This window comes from Oncorhynchus clarkii, chromosome 10, assembly GCF_045791955.1.
Source record: "Oncorhynchus clarkii lewisi isolate Uvic-CL-2024 chromosome 10, UVic_Ocla_1.0, whole genome shotgun sequence".
Lineage (NCBI taxonomy): Eukaryota > Metazoa > Chordata > Actinopteri > Salmoniformes > Salmonidae > Oncorhynchus > Oncorhynchus clarkii.
The window spans coordinates 39105612-39126308 of NC_092156.1; the positions used below are offsets into that span (position 1 = coordinate 39105612).

Consider the following 20697-nt stretch of genomic DNA (forward strand, 5'->3'; position numbering starts at 1 on the left):
ATGTCGGAGATTTTCGAGTTCCCAGTTGTGTTGAACGCGGCATTCGTAAATGATTTAGTATTTTGTTTCCTCTTCCTTAAGTTTCGTTTCTCAGATATGCGATGACTCATGCGGTCATCGTTGTTATACGTATTTTCTGGTAGGGAGACTGAGTCGGATGCACTCTCATGTACAGATAGAGACGATAGCAATCATTCCAAGCAAACAGTTTGAACCGCACTTATTCAATCTTCCATAATCAAAATTATACCAAATCGTTAATTTTATTTTCTTGCCTTATCAAAAATGACTTTGATATCACAGGTGAGGTCGCAGAGGATGCAGTATCCTAACGGGTATGCTGTTTAGCGAATGTTCAATTGTTAAAGCAAGATGTGTTCACGGTCATGACTTACAAACAGCACACACACAAATTGATCAAATTGAGGTGACTAAACTGCTTGGGAGTAATCCTGGATTGTAAACTGTTATGGTCAAAACATATTGATACAACAGTAGCTAAAATGGGGAGAAGTCTGTCCATAATAAAGCACTGCTCTGTCTTCTTAACAGCACTCTCAACAAGGAATGACTTACAGGCTCTTGTTTTATTGCACCTGGACTACTGCCCAGTCATGTGGTCAGGTGCCACAAAGAGGGACTAAGGAAAATTGCAATTAGCTCAGAACAGGGCAGCACGGCTGGCCCTTGGATATACACAGAGAGCAAACATTAATAATATGATTGTTAATCTCTCCTAGCTCAAAGTAGAGGAGAGATTGACTTCATCACTACTGGTTTTTGTGAGAGGTATTGTCATGTTGAAAGCACCGAGCTGTTAGTTTAAACGACTAACACACACACAGCTCAGACACCCATGCATACCCCAAAATAAATGCCACCAGAGTAGAGGTAGACCGATTACGATTTTTCAATGCCGATAACGATTGGAGGACAAAAAAAAGCTGATACCGATTAAACGGTCGATTTGTATTTGTAATAATGGCAATTACAACAATACTGAATGAACAATGAACATTATATAATACATAAATAAAATCAATTTAGTCTCAAATAAATAATGAAACATGTTCAATTTAGTTTAAAAAATGCAAAAAAACTGTGTTGGAGAAGAAAGTAAAAGTGCAATTTGTGCCATGTAAAAAAGCCACGTAAAAAAGTTTAAGTTCCTTGTTCAGAACATGAGAAGATATGAAAGTTGGTGGTTCCTTTTAACATGCGTCTTCAGTATTCCCAGTTAAGAAGTTTTAGGTTGTAGTTATTTTAGGACTATTTCTCTCTATACCATTTGTATGTCATATACAGTGCCTTGCGAAAGTATTCGGCCCCCTTGAACTTTGCAACCTTTTGCCACGATTCAGGCTTCAAACATAAAGATATAAAACTGTATTTTTTTGTGAAGAATCAACAACAAGTGGGACACAATCATGAAGTGGAACGACATTTATTGGATATTTCAAACTTTTTTAACAAATCAAAAACTGAAAACTTGGGCGTGCAAAATTATTCAGCCCCCTTAAGTTAATACTTTGTAGCGCCACCTTTTGCTGCGATTACAGCTGTAAGTCGCTTGGGGTATGTCTCTATCAGTTTTGCACATCGAGAGACTGACATTTTTTCCCATTCCTCCTTGCAAAACAGCTCGAGCTCAGTGAGGTTGGATGGAGAGCATTTGTGAACAGCAGTTTTCAGTTCTTTCCACAGATTCTCGATTGGATTCAGGTCTGGACTTTGACTTGGCCATTCTAACACCTGGATATGTTTATTTTTGAACCATTCCATTGTAGATGTTGCTTTATGTTTTGGATCATTGTCTTGTTGGAAGACAAATCTCCGTCCCAGTCTCAGGTCTTTTGCAGACTCCATCAGGTTTTCTTCCAGAATGGTCCTGTATTTGGCTCCATCCATCTTCCCATCAATTTTAACCATCTTCCCTGTCCCTGCTGAAGAAAAGCAGGCCCAAACCATGATGCTGCCACCACCATGTTTGACAGTGGGGATGGTGTGTTCAAGGTGATGAGCTGTGTTGCTTTTACGCCAAACATAACGTTTTGCATTGTTGCCAAAAAGTTCAATTTTGGTTACATCTGACCAGAGCACCTTCTTCCAAATGTTTGGTGTGTCTCCCAGGTGGCTTGTGGCAAACTTTAAACAACACTTTTTTATGGATATCTTTAAGAAATGGCTTTCTTCTTGCCACTCTTCCATAAAGGCCAGATTTGTGCAATATACGACTGATTGTTGTCCTATGGACAGAGTCTCCCACCTCAGTTGTAGATCTCTGCAGTTCATCCAGAGTGATCATGGGCCTCTTGGCTGCATCTCTGATCAGTCTTCTCCTTGTATGAGCTGAAAGTTTAGAGGGACGGCCAGGTCTTGGTAGATTTGCAGTGGTCTGATACTCCTTCCATTTCAATATTATCGCTTGCACAGTGCTCCTTGGGATGTTTAAAGCTTGGGAAATCTTTTGTATCCAAATCCGTCTTTAAACTTCTTCACAACAGTATCTCGGACCTGCCTGGTGTGTTCCTTGTTCTTCATGATGCTCTCTGCGCTTTTAACGGACCTCTGAGACTATCACAGTGCAGGTGCATTTATACGGAGACTTGATTACACACAGGTGGATTGTATTTATCATCATTAGTCATTTAGGTCAACATTGGATCATTCAGAGATCCTCACTGAACTTCTGGAGAGAGTTTGCTGCACTGAAAGTAAAGGGGCTGAATAATTCTTCACAAAAAAATACAGTTTTATATCTTTATGTTTGAAGCCTGAAATGGGGCAAAAGTTCGCAAAGTTCAAGGGGGCCCAATACTTTCGCAAGGCACTGTAACCCTGATTCAGATGACCATCCTACCCATGCTCGATTGCGGAGACGTAATTTATAGATCGGCAGTTAAGGGTGCTCTCGAGCAGCTAAATGTTCTTTACCATACAGCCATCAGATTTGCCACCAATGCTCCTTATAGGACAGGGCTGCCCAACCCTCTTCCTGGAGATCTACTATCTTGTGGGTTTTCAGTCCAACCCTAATTTAACACACCGGATTCTACTAATTAGCTGCTCAACAATACCTTAATTAGCTGAATCAAAACAGCTAAATTAGGGTTGGAAAGAACCTACAGGACAGTAGATTTCCAGGAAGAGGTTTGGGCAGCCCTGTTATAGGACATACAGTGGCTTGCAGTGACACTGCTCAAAAAAAGAAAGGGAACACTAAAATAACACATCCTAGATCTGAATGAATGAAATATTCTTATTAAATACTTTTTTCTTTACATAGTTGAATGTGCTGACAACAAAATCACACAAAAATTATCAATGGAAATCAAATTTATCAACCCATGGAGGTCTGGATTTGGAGTCACACTCAAAATTAAAGTGGAAAACCACACTACAGGCTGATCCAACTTTGATGTAATGTCCTTAAAACAAGTCAAAATGAGGCTCAGTAGTGTGTGTGGCCTCCACGTGCCTGTATGACCTCCCTACAACGCCTGGGCATGCTCCTGATGAGGTGGCGGATGGTCTCCTGAGGGATCTCCTCCCAGACCTGGACTAAAGCATCCGCCAACTCCTGGACAGTCTGTGGCGTTGGTGGATGGAGCGACACATGATGTCCCAGATGTGCTCAATTGGATTCAGGTCTGGGGAACGGACAGGCCAGTCCATAGCATCAATGCCTTCCTCTTGCAGGAACTGCTGACACACTCCAGCCACATGAGGTCTAACATTGTCTTGCATTAGGAGGAACCCAGAGCCAACCGCACCAGCATATGGTCTCACAAGGGGTCTGAGGATCTCATCTCGGTACCTAATGGCAGTCAAGCTACCTCCGGTGAGCACATGGAGGGCTGTGCGCCCTCCCCAAAGAAATGGCACCCCACACCATGACTGACCCACCGCCAAACCGGTCATGCTGGAGGATGTTGCAGGCAGCAGAACGTTCTCCACGGCGTCTCCAGACTCTGTCACGTCTGTCACGTGCTCAGTGTGAACCTGCTTTCATCTGTGAAGAGCACAGGGCGCCAGTGGCGAATTTGCCAATCTTGGTGTTCTCTGGCAAATGCCAAACGTCCTGCACGGTGTTGGGCTGTAAGCACAACCCCCACCTGTGGACATCGGGCCCTCATACCACCCTCATGGAGTCTGTTTCTGACCGTTTGAGCAGACACATGCACATTTGTGGCCTGCTGGAGGTCATTTTGCAGGGCTCTGGCAGTGCTCCTCCTTGCACAAAGGCGGTGGTAGCGGTCCTTACAGATGCACGTCTTTTGGAGTATGTCTCTATAAGCTTGGCACATCTAGCCACTGGGATTTATGCCCATTCTTCAAGGCAAAACTGACAACTGACATTTCTCCAAAAAGTACCATCTTTGTCCCCATGTGCAGTTGCAAACCGTAGTCTGGTTTTTTTTATGGCGGGTTTTGGAGCAGTGGCTTCTTCCTTGCTGAGCGGCCTTTCAGCTTATGTCGATATAGGACTTGTTTTACTGTGGATATAGATACTTTTGTACCTGTTTCCTCCAGCATCTTCACAAGGTCCTTTTCTGTTGTTCTGGGATTGATTTGCACTTTTTGCACCAAAGTACGTTCTTCTCTAGGAGACAGAACGCGTCTCCTTCCAGAGCGGTATGACGGCCACGTGGTCCCATAGTGTTTATACTTGCGTACTGTTGTTTGTACAGATGAACGTGGTACCTTCAGGTGTTTGGAAATTGCTCCCAAGAATGAACCAGACTTGTGGAGGTCTACAATTTTTTTTCTGAGGTCTTGGCTGATTTCTTTTGATTTTCCCATGATGTCAAGCAGAGGCACTGAGTTTGAAGGTAGGCCTTGAAATACATCCACAGGTACACCTTCAAATGACACAAATTATGTCAATTCGCCTATCAGAAGCTTCTAAAGCCATAACATAATTTCCAAGCTGTTTATAGGCACAGTCAACTTTGTGTGTGTAAACTTCTGACCCACTGGAATTGTGATACAGTGAATTATAAGTGAAATAATCTGTCTGTAAACAATTGTCTTGCATGCACAAAGTAGATGTCCTAACCAACTTGCCAAAACTATAGTTTGTCAACAAGACATCTGTGGAGTGGTTGAAAAACGAGTTTTAATGACTATGTGACAGATGATTTCACTTCACCAATTTGGACTATTTTGTGTTTGCCCATTACATGAAGTCCAAATAAAAATATATTTATATTACAGGTTAATACTTTCGCAAGGCACTGGATCACTGCACTCCTCATCTCTGTATACCCATCGCAAGACCCACTGGTTGATGATTATTTATAAAAACCCTCTTAGGCCTCACTTCCCCCTATCTGTGATATCTACTGCAGCCCTCATCCTCCACATACAACACCTGTCTAACATTCTGTTAATGGTCCCCAAAGCACACACCTCCCTGGGTCGCTAGTCTTTTCAGTTTGCTGCAGCTAGCGACCGGAACGAGCTGCAACAAACACTGAAACTGGACAGTTTTATCTGTCTTTTCATGCAAAGACTCAATCATGGACATTCTTACTGACAGTTGTGGCTGCATTGCATTATTTATTGTTGTCGCTACCTTATTACCCTTTGTGCTGTTACCTGTGCCCAATAATGTTTGTACCATGTTTTGTACTGCTACCATGTTGTGTTGCTACCATGTTGTGTTGTCATGTGTTTCTGCCTTGCTATGTTGTTGTCTTAGGTCTCTCTTTATGTAGTGTTGTGTTGTCTCTCTTGTTGTGTTTTGTCATATTTTTAATCCCAGCCCCCATCCCCGCAGGAGGCCTTTTGCCTTTTGGCAGGCCGTCATTGTAAATAAGAATTTGTTCTTTACTGATTTCCCTAGTTAAATAAAGGTTAAATAAAATAAATAAAGACCATCGGGTTCTTGGTCACATCCCTGACCAAGGCCCTTCTCCCCCGATTGCTCCGTTTGGCTGGGCAACCAGCTCTAGGAATAGTCATGTTAGTTCCAAACTTCTTCCATTTAAGAATAATGGAGGCCACTGGGTTCTTGAGGACCTTCAATGTTGCAGACATTTTTTGTAACCTTCCCCAGATCTGTGCCTCGAAGCAATCCTATCTTGACGCTCTACAGACAATTCCTTCAACCTCATGGCTTGGTTTGTGCTCTTACATGCACTAGCAACTGTGGGATCTTATATAGACAGGTGTGTCCTTTTCCAAGTCATGTCCAATCAATTGAATTTACCACAGGTGGACTCCAATCAATTTGTAGAAACGTCTCTAGGATGATCAATGTAAACAGGATGCACTTGAGCTCAATTTCGGGTGTCATAGCAAAGGGTCTGAATACTTGTTTAAAATAAGGTATTTCAGTTTTTTTTAATTTTTTTTAGAAATTAGATAAAATTAAAAACATATTGCTTTAACAATTGAACAGATGCTAAACATTGCCCCATTAGGATAGGGCTGCCTCACTATATCCGTGATAAAGTATTTTTTTTATAAAGCACGAAAATGAAATAAACGATTTGTTATAATTATGGAAGATCGAGTAAGTGTAATTCAAACTGTTTGCTTGGAATGATGTGTAGCTATGGTCTTGATCTGTGCGTGAGTGCATCCGACTCAGTTTCCAGAAAACACGCAATACCATAAAGTGTTGTGATTTCGCGCATACAAATTCATTTAATGCGTGTTATTTAATGCGTTAACTTAACGAGTGACCGCGTTAACTTAGCGCCTATACCTGCTTAGTTTACACTCGTAGAATTAAAAATATTGCATTTTTAACACGTGCTTTATGACCCAAACGACGTTGCAGACAATTTTGCAAGTGTCGGCTAACCTGACTGTAGTAATTGAAACGGTGACGCTCAGATAAGATAGCAACTGACACATTTTATGCCAAGTACACCTGCATTGCGCAGCGGCCTTTGCCGATTGGTGATTGCAATTCACTTCCCATTGAAATAGTTTCGTTCCATTCCAATTCGTGAGAATTGATAGGTGAATGGATATATTACTTTCACATAAGTTACCCTAGGCCCAGAGGTATTTAAATTGGAAAAGGATTACATCTAGTCTGAAGGCCACCACATGGGCATACCTGGCTTCACAAGTGTCCATTTACATTTAACAGGCCTCTTTGTCTATCGAGCCCAACCTAGAACCTGTATGGCCTCTTTGGTCCATGGCAGCCTCAGCACCACATCATAGATGTTACCTGGTCATATTACCTCCCAGGGATGTCACTAGAGATTCATGGATAGGGTGGCTAAGGGTGCATGTACACTAGATAGCGGTAGATTGCTGCCCATTGTGACTCGCTTGTGGGCGTGCAGGTAGCATATGGCAGCACGTTCCATTGTGCGTCAAGAATTCAGCATAGCAGGTTTGTATGAAGGTCTAGTTATTAAATGGGTACATAGTCTATAGTAATATCCTCTAAAACGCTCTGTTGACAAACAAACGTTTCTGCCCTGTTTCCAATTGTCCACATGGCTGGGAGAACCTATTCAAGTAAGTAAATACATTTCAAAAATGTTTTTTAAAAACGATGTATTATTAGCTAACTAGCTACAGTGCAGACTAACTCAAATGAGCTAGCTAGTTGGCTAGCTAGCTATCTAGTCAACTTCACATACTGTATAGATAGGTAGCTGGTGCTCGCTCCATCATGCTGGGAAAGGCATTGTTCATCACCAAACTGTTCCTGGATGGTTGGGAGAAGTTGCTGTGAGTGAGCCCACTTTCTTGGCTAAGAAGCAACCCCACACACATGAATGGTCTCAGGATGCTTACTGTTGGCATGACACAGGACTGATGGTAGCGCTCACCTTGTCTCCCCCCGGACAAGCTATTTTTCCTGATTCCCCAAACAATCGGAAAGGGGATTTTTTTCACCTTTATTTAACCAGGTAGGCTAGTTGAGTATAAATTCTCATTTACAACTGCGACCTGGCCAGATAAAGCATAGCAGTGTGAACAGACAGCAACACAGAGTTACACATGGAGTAAACAATAAACAAGTCAATAACACAGTAGAAAAAAAATGTAAACAATATATATATTTTTTTGTCTATATACATTGTGTGCAAAAGGCATGAGGAGGTAGGCGAATAATTACAATTTAGCAGATTAACACTGGAGTGATAAATGATCAGATGGTCATGTGCAGGTAGAGATACTGTTGTGCAAAAGAGCAGAAATAAAAACAGTTTGGGGATGAGGTAGGTAAATTGGGTGGGCTATTTGATGGACCATGTACAGCTGCAGCGATCGGTTAGCTGCTCAGATAGCAGATGTTTAAAGTTGGTATTCATCTGAGAAAATGACTTTACCCCAGTCCTCAGCAGTCCAATCCCTGTACCTTTTGCAGAATATCAGTCTGTCCCTGATGTTTTTCCTGGAGAGAAGTGGCTTCTTTGCTGCCCTTCTTGACACCAGGCCATCCTCCAAAAGTCTTTGCCTCACTGTGCGTGCAGATGCACTCACACCTGCCTGCTGCCATTCCTGAGCAAGCTCTGTACTGGTGGTGCCCCGATCCCGCAGCTGAATCAACTTTAGGAGACGGTCCTGGCGCTTGCTGGACTTTCTTGGGCGCCCTGAAGCCTTCTTCACAACAATTGAACCGCTCTCCTTGAAGTTCTTGATGATCCGATAAATGGTTGATTTAGGTGCAATCTTATTGGCAGCAATATCCTTGCCTGTGAAGCCCTTTTTGTGCAAAGCAATGATGACAGCACATGTTTCCTTGTAGGTAACCATGACTGACAGAGGAAGAACAAGGATTCCAAGCACCACCCTCCTTTTGAAGCTTCCAGTCTGTTATTCGAACTCAAACAGCATGAGAGCGTGATCTCCAGCCATGTCCTCGTCAACACTCATACCTGTGTTAACGAAAGAATCACTGACATGATGTAAGCTGGTCCTTTTGTGGCAGGGCTGAAATGCAGTGGAAATGTTTTTGGGGATTCAGTTAATTTGCATGGCCAAGAGGGACTTTGCAATTAATAGCAATTCATCTGATCACTCTTCATAACATTCTGGAGTAGATGCAAATTGTCATCATACAAACTGACAACAGAATACTTTGTGAAAATTAATTTGTGTCATTCTCAAAACTTTTGGCTACGACTGTATTCTGGATAGGGCAGGTACTTTTGTGTAGTACCTTACCCTAGAAGTGAGGACGGAGATAATAGTAACATAATATTCAGTGCGGTGTAATTTGACTATAATGAAGTCTGTTTCTTGTGAGGTTATCTTTCCTCAGTTAAAGAGCGCTGTGAAAGCCTATCTACATATGAAGAGGTTCCCATGAAGAGCAGTGGTTCTCAGTCCTTGTCCTGGGGACTCAAAGGGGTGACCGCTGTTTTTGTCTCAGCACTGCACAGCTGACTCAAATGATCAACTCATCATCAAGCTTCGAGTGGTATTTATGTATTCATTTGTGATGCTATACTTGATATGATCCTGTTATTGTCACATGCACATACAGTGGGGCAAAAAAGTATTTAGTCAGCCACCAATTGTGCAAGTTCTCCCACTTAAAAAGATGAGAGGCCTGTAATTTTCATCATAGGTACACTTCAACTTCAAAAATCCAGAAAATCGCATTGTAGGATTTTTAATGAATTTATTTGCAAATTAAAAAAATAATTTTTTGCCCCACTGTATGTGTGCCCATGCATCTATCAATCCAATGTTATTATGCTTTAGTAATCCACAATGACCTGGTGATGTAAAAGTCAAATAATTACATTATCTTCCATATTCCTAGATACCTTGTAACTGGAGATTCCTTCAAAACGATTGACTACAGTTCATGTGTAGGGCACTGCAAGGTTGGGTGACCAGGGCCATCTGGGACTGCCTCCTGGAGGAATTCAGGTGTGTGAAGGCTACCTGTGTCCTGCATAACTTCATGAGGATGGACACGAGAACAAGGAGGGGATCTGCAGCTTGCCGCCATGTGCCAGAGAAGTCGGCTGCTCTGCAGGATGTTTCAAGGATGAGGTCCAACAACGCAGCAAGAGGCAATCTGTGTACAGGAGATATTCACCTCCTACTTCTTTGAAGAGGGTTCTGTTCCCTGGCAACACCATAGACTACACTATGTACAACCAAAGGCTCTTTTAAGAGCCATTCACATTGCAATAAGAGTATTTTTCCATTTACTTATGTCAACTGCAGTTATTCAGTTCCCAGTTTCTCTCCCTTTGATTTCTTCTTCTCAGGTGAGGATGCTGTGATGTCTGTACAAAAACAAAGAGACACCCTATAACCCACACCCATTTATCAATCTGATTGGATTGTGTTATGCAGTAACAGGCTCATGTGTAATACTGTGGCTCCTTCCACCTTCAAAGAATAGGCAAGAGGGCCAACCATGGAGAATAGTAAAACACTAAATTATTTCTATAAATATGCTATATTGTTTGTCCTCGTGTGTCTGTTTTTTTTTCAGCATAAAGTACTCTGCAGCCACTTAGTGTGTTGTGGACACTAGGTGAGGCCACACACACAGATTCCTGTTGAACACTGTCTCTTTAACTACCTTATTTTCTCAATAACACTCTCTCTCCTTCTCTTCATCCCTCTCTCCTCTTCTCCCTAAATCCTCTAGGTTATATCAGCTGTGTTGGTGAACCCCTTCCGCAACTGAACTGGCTACATAGAGGGCACAGCATGATCAGAGGTGAAAGATCACTTGGTCAGGTCAACAGGAGCAATTATTAAGAGATGCTTTACATTGAAATACAGAAAGAGATGCTGTAGTCCCAGAGTTAATGATCCAAGGTCAGTTTAGCATTTCACCTCCTGATTATGACTAACAATGTTACAATAAAAAAATAACAAAAGGCTTAAACATGCTCTCTCTCCATCTGTCTCTCGTCCTTAGTTATGTTTTGATGTGAGAGAGGATGCCATCCCCCCGTCCCATCATCGCCAGCTCACCTGCTTTTAAGAAACTTCGGGTCGACTAGACGCTATTATGTAATTGTGACGAACAGAGAATATTTGGGTAGCACTGGGATTCAATTCAATATGCTGCCTTCCCTGCTCCTATATTCTTATACCTCTCACCTCCTTTCTTCCTCTGTTTTTATAAATGCACAAGAGATGTGCATTGAAGAACAGATTGAACTTGTATTTATAATACTAAAATTATAAATGCATGCATTTATAACACTTGGATAATTTACTTCTTTCAAAACGTTTCACATTCTCTACTGGTTGAAATACTAAACATATCCTGTGTTTATCAGATCAATGCAGATGAAGGGCATTAGATATTGCAATTAACTGGTTTTAGAGTATTTACATGATGCATAGGAAGTGTAGTGTTCTGCTGTTTAAGTCATATATGAATTGTAAATCAGCCATTAACTAGTTAAATCCTTTTTCTAGTCTATTCATTACAATGTGTATCCATTGTCCCAGGACCAAGATTAGTAAACACTGTTGAAGTGTATACTGCAATTGTAATACATGCATGCAGACACATCATTCAAAGACTGGAATTTGATACTCCTGGTATGGATATGACTGAAATAATCTCAGACACTCATACCTGAAATGCACCTTTATTTGCCAAGGTAGAATACATGATCAGTGAATATATTAAATGTACAGGCTAGTGTGGGGATGGATCTCATGCATGGTAATAACTACATGTATATACGACTTGCATCCTTGGCACAAAGTTATATTATATTCTACTCAATCCACAGGCTTCATTAAAATATCAACTTCAAAACCGTCTGAATGACAACTTGCTATGACAGCTGAGGTTCATAGCTAGGTTCTGAACTAATATGTATACCAATTGTTTGGGTCCATACACAGATCAGCTAAATAACTAGCTACACAGCCATACACGTATTTGTATCCTCCACTGCACAATAAGCAAGAACATAATAACTACGTTACTTCATCTTTCTGCATTGCATGGCAAATATCAGCAAGGCAAGCTTCCAAAATTGTACGTTCAATTTGCAGTAAATGCTTTAGCTAGTGTTAGAGTTGCGTAAATTCGAATCTGGTATCAGGATAAATATAACACTGAGTCACCGATTGTATACTATGTATTTTTTATTAGCTAAGTAATAAATGGCAAATGCAACTTTCGTATATACGGGCTCACTGTAATACCACGTAGGGCAGAACAGAGAACTGACAGGATGTACGTAAACAGTTGTTCTTATACTGTGATAGACATAGGCCAACAGACGGGTTGGAACTATCACAGTAGAGGCTGGGCGTGGTTTAAAGTTGCCTAGCCTATCGCAGGCGCTCAGGTGGGTCCCCGCCTCTTGGCGCTTCTTGGAGTCCTCCCTCCGTCGATGTATAGATTCCTACTGTTCTGGTATCACCCCCTAGTTATAACAGTTGCTCAGTTCCTGCTATTGTGTTGTTCAGTATTTTTCCATCTCAGTTAAACCTCGTGATAACCAACTTTGTAAGATACAGCAAGTCACACCATGTGCTCAATATTGTTACATACAAACACAAGGACAAAGCATCTGCTGGGCTGTTATCTAAGTTTTGCAACATGCAGGTCACACCATGTTACTCAGTTCTTGTCACACACAAACAGGCAAGTAGCAAAGCAGTTGTTTAATCTCATAATGATGCTGCTCCAGTGCACAAATGCAGACACCTCACACAACCAACATCAGATAATATTTAATCATATATATGCTAATAGCTATAATGTAAAATACAGGATCCCACACTAGCTAGATTCTTTACACCCACTGATTCACATTACGACAGCCTGGTTTGCTGGTTGTTTCAGGAGTCCCTAAGACATTAAACCAGAATTACAATTTCATACGCATGTCACAACACACATAAAGCTAGCTGACTAATGTTAGCTAGCTTATTCGAGATTTTCAGAAATGAACTTTATGATAAGAAAATATGCATAATAGTTTCTCTAGAATAGTGCAGATGTACAGTACTCTCCCAAACGGAGGACCTGTCAGATACTCACTGCAGAGTTGGAGAAGGCAATGGATTCGATCTCCACATCCCCAGACACGAAGATGGTGTCCACTTGGGTGATTGACATCCGGTGCAGGTACTCCATGAAGTGGGCACCATTCACAATCACCTGGGATAAGACCGGATTTAGGAGAGACAAGAAATCAATGGCACATGATGAAAAAAATAATGGTTTGAATTTTTTTTTAGTTTGAATCTTTTTTGCTTTAGAATATTGATACAAATCAATAAGTCAACAGTAAAACAAAAATGTGTAGCTTAAGTATAAGTGATAAAAGTCTACTGACCGAATATGTATCTCGGTTGACCAGGAACAGGAGGGTAAATCTTTCCTCCTGGGTCATGGGTATATAATATTTACGCTCCTCTGGGCCCACTTAGAGCTCAGCATGGTGTTGCAGGCCACATGGTGTTTGGATTCATCATATCGGGGGTTGAAGTGGAGGGCTACGTCAGGTTTTTCTTTTGAGCCACATTGCAAATTCACATGAAACCTAGAGAGAAGAAATGGGGCCATATTTTAAAGTGATTAGGTTTAACAAGATCCCTTCTGTGCTGATAGTGAGTGACAAGACTGAGCTAAAAAAGACATGGCTGTCCTAGTGAAAAAGAGATGTATGCACTACTAGCTACTACCTCTTGGCATTTGGCAGGACTCTCCCTGTCACAGTGATGGTCTTCCCCTCATGCAGACCTCCCTGGATACAGCCAGTGAATGGCACGCTCTAGGACATGAAGCAAAGAAACAACACTTGACCAGGCTGGGTGTCTCATTTCTTTCACCAGCTAGTAGCTAGGTAGTCTGCCTGATTAGGTTAGGGACTTTGCAATAGACTTAGTTGAAAACTTGAAATGTTCACAATGGATACATCAAGCATTCTGTAACCTATAACAATCTAAGGTGGGTTGCACCAACATAGATTAACTCATAAACTTGTGTAGCAGGATCAAGGGTGTGGGGTTTCCACGTCACAATGTTCAATAACAAAACATGCACCAGTAGCACAACTAGAACACAAATTGGGAGTTTATTAGGGATTTTTGTACACGGGTGAAGAAGGGGAATTCATCAATTACTTCAGTCCAGAACCTGTTCTCGTTGTCCGTTCCATTCTTCAGGGGTAATCCTTAAAATCGGACCCTCAGCCAATCCGGTTTGGTACACAAAAGGGGGTAATCCAACAGTCTGGGTCACAACAGGTAATCTCACAGCCACTGTTCTCACTTCTCCCACTCGACATATCACACATGTCTCTCTCCATTGTCTGCCCCTTTGTGCGGGCTGCTTCCTCCTTTATCCCCAAGCACTCCCTGGCTTAATGAGCCACAGCCTCGCCTATATTTATGTTTTATTTTATTTCACCTTTATTTAACCAGGTAGGCCAGTTGAGAACAAGCAATTCGACACAATACAACAACACAGAGTTACACATGGAATAAACAAAACATAGTCAATAATACGGTAGAACAAAGAAAACAAAAAGTCTATATACAGTGAGTGCAAATGAGGTAAGATAAGGGAGTTAAGGCAATAAATAGGCCATGGTGATGAAGTAATTATAATATAGCAATTAAACACTGGAATGGTAGATGTGCAGAAGATGAATGTGCAAGTAGAGATACTGGGGTGCAAAGGAGCAACATAAATAAATAAATACAGTATGGGAATGAGGTAGGTAGATAATGGGCTGTTTACAGATGGGCTATGTACAGGTGCAATATCAGATATAGCCCTTGGTTCACTCCAGACCTGACTGCCCTTGACCAGCACAAAAACATCCTGTGGCGTACTGCATTAGCATCGAATAGCCCCCTTGATATGCAACTTTTCAGGGAAGTTAGGAACCAATATAGACAGGCAGTTAGGAAAGCAAAGGCTAGTTTTTTCAAACAGAAATTTGCATCCTGTAGCACAAACTCAAAAAAGTTCTGGGACACTGTAAAGTCCATGGAGAATAAGAGCACCTCCTTCCAGTTGCCCACTGCACTGAGGCTAGGAAACACTGTCACCATCGTTAAATCCACGATAATTGAAAATTTAAACAAGCATTTTTCAACAGCTGCCCATGCTTTCCACCTGATTACCCCTACCCCAGTCAACAGCCCTGCACCTCCCACAGCAACTCGCCCAAGCATCCCCCATTGCTCCTTCACCCAAATTCAGATAGCTGATGTTGTGAAAGAGCTGCAAAATCTGGACCACTACAAATTAGCCAGGCTAGACAATCTGGACCCTCTCTTTCTAAAATTATCTGCCGAAATTGTTGCAACCCCTATGACTAGCCTGTTCACCCTCTCTTTCGTATCGTCTGAGATACCCATAGATTGGAAAGCTGCCGCGGTTATCCCCCTCTTCAAAGGGGGAGACACTCTAGACCCAAACTGCTACAGACCTATATCTATCCTTTCCTGCCTTTCTAAGGGCTTTGAAAGCCAAGTTAACAAACAGATCACCGACCATTTCGAATCCCACCGGACCTTCTACGCTATACAATCTGGTTTCCGAGCTGGCCATGGGTGCACCTCAGCCATGCTCAAGGTCCTAAACGATATCATAACAGTCATCGATAAGAGACAATACTGTGCAGCTGTATTCATCGACCTGGCCAAGGCTTTCGACTCTGTCAATCACCACATTCTTATCGTTACACTCAACAGCCTTGGTTTCTCAAATGACTGCCTCGCCTGGTTCACCAACTACTTCTCTGATAGAGTTCAGTGTGACAAATTGAAGGGCCTGTTGTCCGGACCTCTGGCAGTCTCTATGGGGGTGCCACATGGTTCAATTCTCAGGCCGACTCTCTTCTCTGTATACATCAATTATCTCACTTGCTGATAGTGATTCTCTGATCCACCTCTACGCAGACGACACCATTCTGTATACTTCTGGCCCTTCTCTGGACACTGTGTTAACTAACCTCCAGACGAGCTTCAATGCCATACAACTCTCCTTCCGTGGCCTCCAACTGCTCTTAAATGCAAGTAACACTAAATGCATGCTTTTCAAATGATAGCTGCCCGCACCTGCCCGCCCGTCTTGCATCACTACTCTTTACGGTTCTTAGAATATGTGGACAACAACAAAAACCTAGGTGTCTGGTTAGACTGTAACCTCTGCTTCCAGACTCACATTAAGCAACTCCAATCCACAATTAAATCTAGAATCGGCTTCCTATATCACAACAAAGCATCCTTCACTCATGCTGCCAAACATACCCTCGTAAAACTGACGATCCTACTGATCCTTGTCTTCGCCGATGCAATTTACAAAATAGCCTCCAACACTCTACTCAACAAATTGGATGCAGTCTATCACAGTGCCATCTGTTTTGTCACCAAAGCCCCATATACTACCCACCACTGCGACCTGTACGCTCTCGTTGGCTGTCCCTCGCTTCATACTTGTTGCCAAACCCACTGGCTCCAGGACATCTACAAGTCTTTGCTAGGTAAAGCCCCACCTTATCTCAGCTCACTGGTCACCATAGCAGCATCCACCCGCAGCACACGCTCCAGCAGGTATATTTCACTGGTCACCCCCAAAGATAATTCCTCGTTGGCCGCCTTTCCTTCCAGTTCTCTGCTGCCAATGACTGGAACGAACTGCAAAAATCACTGAAGCTGGAGACTCATATATCCCTCACTAACTTTAAGCACCAGCTGTCAGAGCAGCTCACAGATCACTGCACCTGTACATAGCCCATCTGTAAATAGCCCACCCAACTACCTCATCCCCATACTGTTATTTATTTTGCTCCATTGCACCTCATTATCTCTACTTGCACATTCATCTTCTGCACATCTATCATTCCAGTGTTTCATTGCTATATTGTAATTACTTCACCACTATGGCCTATTTATTGCCTTACCTCTCTTATCTTACCTCATTTGCACATAATTTATGTAGACTTTTCCATTGTATTATTGACTGTATGTTTGTTTATTCCATGTGTAACTCTGTGTTGTTGTTTTTGTCGCACTGCTTTGCTTTATCTTGGCCAGGTCGCAGTTGTAAATGAGAACGTGTTCTCAACTAGCCTACCTGGTTAAATAAAAAATAAAACATAGAGGGCACAGCATGATCAGAGGTTCTAACAATGTTAGAATAAAAACAAGGCTTAAACATGCTCTTTCTCCATCTGTCTCTCTTCCTTAGATATGTTTTGATATGAGAGAGGATGCCACCCCCCAGTCCCATCAGCCACCTCACCCGCTTTTAAGATAAACTTCGGGCCGACTAGACGCAATTATGCAATTGTGATGAACTGAGAGAATATTTGGGGAGCACTGTGATTCATAAATTGTATGCTCCCTTCCCTGCTCCTACGTTCTTACCTCTTTCCCTTTCTGTCTCTTACACCTCTCACCTCCTTTCTTCCAGATGTGCATTGAAATACAGATTGAACTTGAATTTACAATATTACAATTATATTTATAATGTATGTATTTATAACACTTGGATAATGAACTTCTTTCAATAAAGAGTTTCACATTCTTTACTGGTTGAAATACACCTATCCTGTGTTTATCAGATCAATGCAAATGAAGGGCATTAGATATTGTGATTAACTGGTTTTAGAGTATTTACATGATGCATAGGAAGTGTAATGTTATGTTTAAATATATATGTGAATTACAAATCAGCATTTAAGTAGTTAAATCCTTTTTCTAGTCGTAGGGAACCATGTGTAACCACTGTCCCAGGACCAAGATTGGTAACACTGCTGAAGTGTATAATTGTAATGCAGACACAGCATCATTCAAACACTGGAATTTGATACTCCTGGTATGGATATGACTGAAATAATCTCAAAGACATTCATACCTGAACTGCACCTTTATTTGCCAAGGTAGAATACATGATCATTGAATATATTAAATGTACAGGTTACAATACAGGTATTTGTATCCTCCACTGCACAATAAGCAAGAACATAATAACTACGTTACTTCATCTTTCTGTATTGCATGGCAAACATCAGCAAGGCAAGCTTCCAAAATGGTACATTCAATTTGCAGTAAATGCTTTAGCTAGCTAGATTATTTACATCCACTGATTCACATTACGACAGCCTGGTTTGCTGGTTGTTTCAGGAGTCCCTAAACCATTAAACAACCAGAATTACAATTTCATACGCATGTCACAACACCCATAAAGCTAGCTGGCTAATGTTAGCTAGTCAGCTAGTTTGCTAAATCGAGATGATCGGAAATTAACTTTATGATAAAAAAAAATAAGCATAATAGTTTGTCTCTACATGAACTAACATATTCCTGTTATATTTAATATAAGTATACATGCAATCATAATTGACTGTAGCGCATATAAAGCACCCACACGTTACTGGTGGCCGACACCGTTCATCCCGCGATGATTGTGTTAATTAACATTGTAAGTTAGTTTTAACGTGCATTATAGTCATTGATATTTACCAGTTATTTATGTTTACTAAATATCGGTGGGCCGAGTTGTCCGTCGTCATCATAAGGGTAAAGGAGAGGGGCAAACTGCTGGGGAATCATCTCTCAAATCTTCTGGGAGAGAGGATCAATTCTCTTGGACGGAGGCCCCCTCCGGTCTGAAATAGCACTCGCCTCTGCTGCATCCTTTTTTTGCTTTTGCTTTCGCTTTGCGTTTTTCCAGCACACCTTCATTTGATTTGGGTTCCTTTTTTCCTTAATCCGTGTCGATCCATTAAATCTGTGGCATAAAATGGCCCAGGTGTCTTCCTCATTTTTGACAGTCGTGTTGTCTGTCTTTTTATCCTCCAGTACATTACTAAATTCCTCCATCAGTTCCGACGAGGTTTTCATAAGCGGAGAAATGTGAACAACTTTAACAAGCCATGATCAGATGTGTAGCTGACAAATGATACATGCCAAAATAAGTAATGACAATAATACATTGTATTTAATGCTAGCTAGCTTTGTTTATAAACTAGCTAGCTACAGTAGCTAACGAATTAGTTATATGTCTAGTACTGTAAAAATAAAAAATAAAATCAGCCAACCCATGAGATCCTTTCACGATGGAGTTGCAATAGTTCAAACGTTACATTGTTATTATTTTATCAAGGAGCAGTAATTGTGTGGCCTCATTTGTCAAGTAGGCTAGCTACTTCGTATCAACTCAAGAACAAACTCATATATTGGTGCAACACGTCACTAATCATAGTTTAAAACCGTTAATTGTAGATTTACTGAGCCATTACTGAGACATCTCTGATTAATTATAAACCTAGATTTACAAAACATAGATTAGCTCTAATCCTAGATGAATTAAAACCATGTTGGTGCAACCCACCCTAAAAGGTTATAGTTTCCTTTCTTCTTACCTTCTTTCATTGATTATTTTAATCACTTAAGTTTTTAGGTGTCAAAGGTGGATATGAAAATGACAGGAAATATAGACAGACCTATTCAATGTTTTTCAGTCCTGTTCCTGAGGAACCCATTTTTATTCTAGTTCACTAAATGCATCACTAACAAACCCATTTCACCTGATTTTAGTTGCATCGGATGTGCTAGAGCGTGCTGGGCTAGAGGAACATCTGTGGGTCCAGAATATAAAAATATTGTGGAACATTACACCAAAAAGAAGTATCAAAATTACTCCCAAAACTCACACATAATGGGGCCTGAAAAGTACATGTAAATAATGTCAAAGTAGAAATGTTACCGGATTGCAGAAGGGTTGCTGATAATCCATGCTGCAGTGTGGCTCTGATCTGTCGGTTTGACTTTATGGTGAATCTAGAGAGTGCAGCGCGTAGACGTTCGGTGGTTCTCTTCTAGCACTTTTATACATTTCTCTCAAAATGACTCATGCGATCATCATTGTTTTACACTAATTGAAACACGGTCAAGCCATCCACTTTTCTTTTTTCTTTTTTCACTCTCTCTATACACTCTCAAACCCAGATCAATGAATCCCTACCACTGTGTCGCTGAGTCATCATAATGCTTTAGCAAATGTACATTATACAAGGGGCAGTGGTAGACATAATGTAAGTAACCCAATTTATGTCCCTCTAAGTTCCCGAATGCCTCTGCTGATGCTACAGCTATTATATGCCGCAATCACGTGACTATGAACCAGTTTGCCGCAATCACGTGTCTATGAACCAGATTTATGCTGTTAGCACTGAGGCGGTGTGCCCTATTAGGAAGTCCACTGTGTGCAGCTCACCATACACTAACATAAATAACATGAGAATATCTACTTCTGCTAAGCTTCCCAGTAAAGCAATGAAAACAAGCAAGCATCCCAGAAAAGTGCTCAAAATAGCCTACATTAACATATGTAGCAGGGTTCATGAAATGAATAACTTGCAAGTAGCAGACGACATTCATATTCTGACTATCTCTGAAACACACTTAGACAATACCTTTGATGATAAAGTGGTAGCAATACAAGGTCATAACATTTACAGAAAATACAGAAATGCCAGTGGTGGAGATGTTGCTGTTTATATTCAGAACCACATTCCTGTAAAGATTAGAGAGGATCTTTTATTTAACAAATTCTTATTTACAATGACAACCCACTGCTCCCTGGTAGGCTAACTGCCTTGTTCAGCGGCAGAACAACAGATTTTTACCTTGTCAGCTCGGGGATTCAATCCATTATAGGAATTTTGACTCATCAACTATTTCTCTCTATAATCATGTATGTATTTCATATACCTTTTGACTATTGGATGTTCTTATTGACAC

The 20697-nt window shown here is 41.2% G+C and overlaps 1 protein-coding gene across 1 annotated transcript; it reads right to left on the minus strand.

The window, feature by feature from the left end:
• Positions 1–12556: 12556 nt before the first annotated feature.
• Positions 12557–19992, minus strand: LOC139419230 (galectin-9-like). The gene is made up of 6 exons (XM_071169201.1): positions 19661–19992; positions 13618–13706; positions 13325–13475; positions 13269–13292; positions 12971–13090; positions 12557–12778 (listed from the first exon to the last, which is right to left on the minus strand). The coding sequence occupies exons 1-6, from the start codon at positions 19688–19690 to the stop codon at positions 12737–12739; spliced, it is 456 nt and encodes a 151-aa protein (XP_071025302.1). The 5' UTR covers positions 19691–19992; the 3' UTR covers positions 12557–12736.
• Between the last annotated feature and the right edge of the window lie 705 nt (positions 19993–20697).

Coding starts and splice junctions, on each gene's coding strand:
- LOC139419230 (XM_071169201.1), bottom strand. CDS start 19,690: ATGGATTATCAGCAACCCTTCTGCAATCCG. Junction 13,293..13,324: donor GCGTAAATATTATATACCCA/TGACCCAGGAGG, acceptor ACCCTCCTGTTC/CTGGTCAACCGAGATACATA. Junction 12,779..12,970: donor TTGCCTTCTCCAACTCTGCA/GTGAGTATCTGA, acceptor TTAATGTCTTAG/GGACTCCTGAAACAACCAGC.